Source organism: Geospiza fortis, unplaced genomic scaffold (genome assembly GCF_000277835.1).
Source record: "Geospiza fortis unplaced genomic scaffold, GeoFor_1.0 scaffold114, whole genome shotgun sequence".
Classification (NCBI taxonomy): domain Eukaryota; kingdom Metazoa; phylum Chordata; class Aves; order Passeriformes; family Thraupidae; genus Geospiza; species Geospiza fortis.
In genome coordinates this window covers 1,182,405-1,186,093 of record NW_005054383.1, presented here as the reverse complement: position 1 = coordinate 1,186,093, position 3,689 = coordinate 1,182,405, and the positions used below count along the sequence as shown (strand labels likewise).

The 3,689-nt window shown below is 50.2% G+C and overlaps 1 protein-coding gene across 1 annotated transcript in view; it reads left to right on the top strand.

The window, feature by feature from the left end:
• The first annotated feature begins 722 nt into the window (after window positions 1-722).
• Window positions 723-3,689, top strand: part of PIGQ (phosphatidylinositol glycan anchor biosynthesis class Q) — a 32,758-nt gene continuing 29,791 nt past the window's right edge. The window contains exons 1-2 of the mRNA XM_031060482.1: window positions 723-897; window positions 3,043-3,689. The exon at window positions 3,043-3,689 is cut by the window's right edge and continues 28 nt beyond it. Coding sequence (XP_030916342.1) covers window positions 846-897; window positions 3,043-3,689 — 699 coding nt within the window. The 5' untranslated portion in view covers window positions 723-845. The remainder of the gene's footprint in view (window positions 898-3,042) is intronic.

The following is a 3,689-nucleotide window of genomic DNA, read 5'->3' as shown; positions in this document are numbered from 1 at the left end:
GGTAGGAGCGGGGCGGGCCGGGCCGGAGCGGGGCCTGCGCGGGCACCGGGGGCCCCCATCGGGCTCCTCGCAACACTGAGGGGCTGGGGCGTGTCCAGGGAAGGGAACAGAGCTGGGAAGGGGCTGGAGCACCAGGAGGGGCTGAGGGAGCTGGGACGGGGCTCAGCCTGAGAAAAGGAGGCTCAGGGGGACCTTGTGGCTCTGCACAACTCCTGACAGGAGGGGACAGCCGGGGGGTTCGGGCTCTGCTCCCGGGGAACAGGGACAGGACAAGGGGAAATGGCTTTAAGTTGTGCCAGGGGAGGTTTAATTTGTATACAGATAGGATAGATGGGGAAATTTCTTCACACAAAGCATGCTCAGGCACTGTCACAGGCTGCCCAGGGCAGTGGTGGAATGCCAGCCCTGGAAGTGTTCAAAAAACCGTGTGCATGTGGCACTTGAGGGCATGGTTTAGTGGTGGTGGTGGTGCTGGGGGAATGACTGGACTTGGTGGTCTTAGAGGGCTTTTCCAACCTTTACAATTCCATGGTTCTATGATTCTTTAGATCCTGGCCCTAACCCCCCTGCAAGGATCGTGGGATGCTCAGGTGTGGGTCTGCTATGGGATCAGTCTGCCATGGCACCCTGTGGCCACAGGGCAGCCTCTGGGGTCAGGCTGTGGCCACATCCCACCATTCACCTTCACTTTTCTAACAAAAGTTCTGGAATTAATCAGCCCTGGGGTCCTGTATTCATTTGTTGCATTAACACATTTTAGGTGGTGTTTATTTTGTTTGTTTTGGTGACCTGAGATCAGTGCATTGGTGCTCTCAGGGAAAGGTGGGTGTTTTCAGCAGAAATAGATGGATCTCAAAGATTTTAGGCACTTGATGAACAGGGACTGCATGAGCATTGGTAAGATTTTTCTGTTAAAATTAGCAGCAGTGAAGCAGTTGACTGTGATGACATTTGATATTTCAGTCTGTTGAAATGAATGAGGTGGATGCATGACAAGTCGTGGATTTGGGAATATAAGAACATTAACATAACAATAGTTGATCAGCCAGGTTTTCAACTATCATGATATTTTGTACAGCCTGAAAATCATATCAGAATCTTCTCTGCCATGTTTCAAGCAGCCAAAGGGCAGATCATTTGACCTGAGCTATAGCCAGAGGAGTTGCGTGCATAAAACTATGTTAATTTTAAAAGTTGGGGAAGATGTAAGAGGAGGAATTCACAAACTAGAGAAGGATGGCAAGTGTTTCTGCTCCATGAGAAGCTTTCCCAGAGGATTGTGTCTATCTTTAAAAACAGTCTCAGTGAAAAATAAGTGTTTGTATGACGAGACAGTTGACAATTCCTCTCTGAAATGTCTGGTGGATGGACAGACCTTTAAGGACAGCCATGCATAGACACTGAGAGTATCTTGTAGCAATACTCACAACAACTCTCCCTCTTTCGATGGGAAAAACATCATGGGGCTGTCTTTGATATTTCTCCTTGGACTGAATATTCCCTTTTACTGCAAAACTGCAAAGTATATCCCAAGACTTCCCTCTCCTGTGGGATTTTCTTGGCAGTGTGGTGCTGGAAGCACAGTGTTTGCAGGTCCTGAACACACCCAGCACTGGTTCTCACTGCTCCAGAGATCCTCCAACCCCCAGCAATATCTGGAGGCCACAGAGGGACTTCATTTCTCCCTCTTTGATCCGAGGGATAACCTCAGAGACCTGGAGTCTGTGAGGAAGCAGGATCTCAGAAGAATCATAGATCATAGAATGGTTTGACATGGAGAGGACCTTGCAGACCATCTCGTTCCACCCCCTGCCATGGGCAGGGACACCTTCCACTGTCCTGGGTTGCTCCAAGCCCTGTCCAACCTGGCCCTGGGCACTGCCAGGGATGGGGAGTCCACAGCTCCCCGGATTACCCCACTGTGAGTGATTAACCCCAGAGGTTAATCACTCCTTACAACTGCTCCTCCATCTCTCCATGCTGTAGGAAATTCCCAGGTGCTGAGCTTTACTGGCTCAGCTCTCCTCTCTTAAGGGAGAGGAAAAAGCCACCAGGCCCTTCCTGCTGTGCATCCTCTCTCCATGCTGTAAATCCCCTCTGTGTTCCCTTTCCAACTGACTGGTCCTTGCAGAGGAGCAGCCTCGGGGCCCTGTGGAGTTCCACATCCCTCACACAGCACTGAAGGACAGGAAAGGACAGCGGGCGCCGGATGCTGCTGTTCTGCACCAGCGCCCTCCTTACTGCAATTACAGTCCTGTTAGAAACCTCCACCTTATTTAAAGAGACACTGTCAACTGCCTCAAAGCTCCTTTCTGGAAAAGTCTCCCAAGGCCACTGAGATGTGTTCTTAATGATGAGGAGAAAAGCACTAAAGATAAAGAGCACTGATAAAGTAGAGGTGCTTCTCATTTTTTAGGCTGTTGAATGTAATGAATTAAAACTACTTCAATTAATCACTGTAGTCCCTTCTGACAGAATTGTCATCTCAGTTTCCAGATGTGAGGAGTGAGGCAAGAGGAGCTGAGTGATGGGATCAAGGTTGCTCTGTGAGTTTGCTGCAGAGGTCTGGGTTGTAAGGTAGTAAAGGAGACTGAATAGCATGAACCAGTGTTTGATTATTGGTAGCAGCAGGAAATACTCCCCAGAGGCGCCATGGTGAGCTATGATATAGTCCCTTCTCTAGGAGGTGCTCCAGCACATGCAATATAGGATCCAAGATCTGAGGCTGGGTGAATGCCAGGTCTTGGCTGGTCTGATGGGCTGTGCTTATCTGTGTACCACCATGAAAGACCTTTCCAGGACTGGGAGAAGGGCTTTACTGGGAAACTCCAGGCTCACCTTCCCTCACTTCAAAGACTGCAGATCATCAAGAACCCCCTGAATATGTGTGTGGCTGTTGGCTGTCACTGATGGCATTATTCATGTGGTTGGGCTTAGTGTTTTCAAACATGCTTAGTTCTCCTCTTTGGTGGCTTTGGCCAGCTCAGATTTTTCTTGCATTTACTCACCATCCTCAAGTTGAATTTTTGTGCTTATTGGCAGGTGTACATCCCTGCAGGGTCACTGCCATGGTACTGAAGGTGTTCTTTCCATCGTGCTGCTCCTCAGCAGACAGCGGCATTTTGATCGGCCGCTGGATCTCCGAGCAGAACTCTGCTGTCATCCTTGCTGTGGTGCACTTCCCCTTCATCCCTGTCCAGGTGAAGCAGTACCTTGGGGAGGTTCAGCGTGTGACTAAAGTCAGTGTTTCTGTGCTTGGCTCATGGAGCAATAGCAAACAGGAGAAAGAAGAGAGTCTCAGTGAGTTCTTGGAAGACCTTGGGACCATATTCTGCCATGAGCCATGGATCCAGATAAGCAAAGAGGGAGACAGCAAATTCTGGAGCTGTTCTATCCTTCAGAAGCACTCTAAGAACCCTCAGGAGGAAGAAATCATCTTGGTGTACTATGACCAGCGCAAGGTCATGCTTTCCCATCTGCACCCCCCTTTGGACACAGCTGGCCAGAGGGCAGAGGATGCCTCAAAGCTCTCGGCCATCTTTGACACGGTGGCCAGGAGCCAGGTCCTGTTCATGACAGACAGGTACGACGAGGGGCCCATCAAGCTGACCCACTGGCAGTCGGATGGGGTGGAGGCCAGCATCATTGTGGAGCTGCTGAAGCAGGCCTCTGTGCCTGCCTGCATGCTG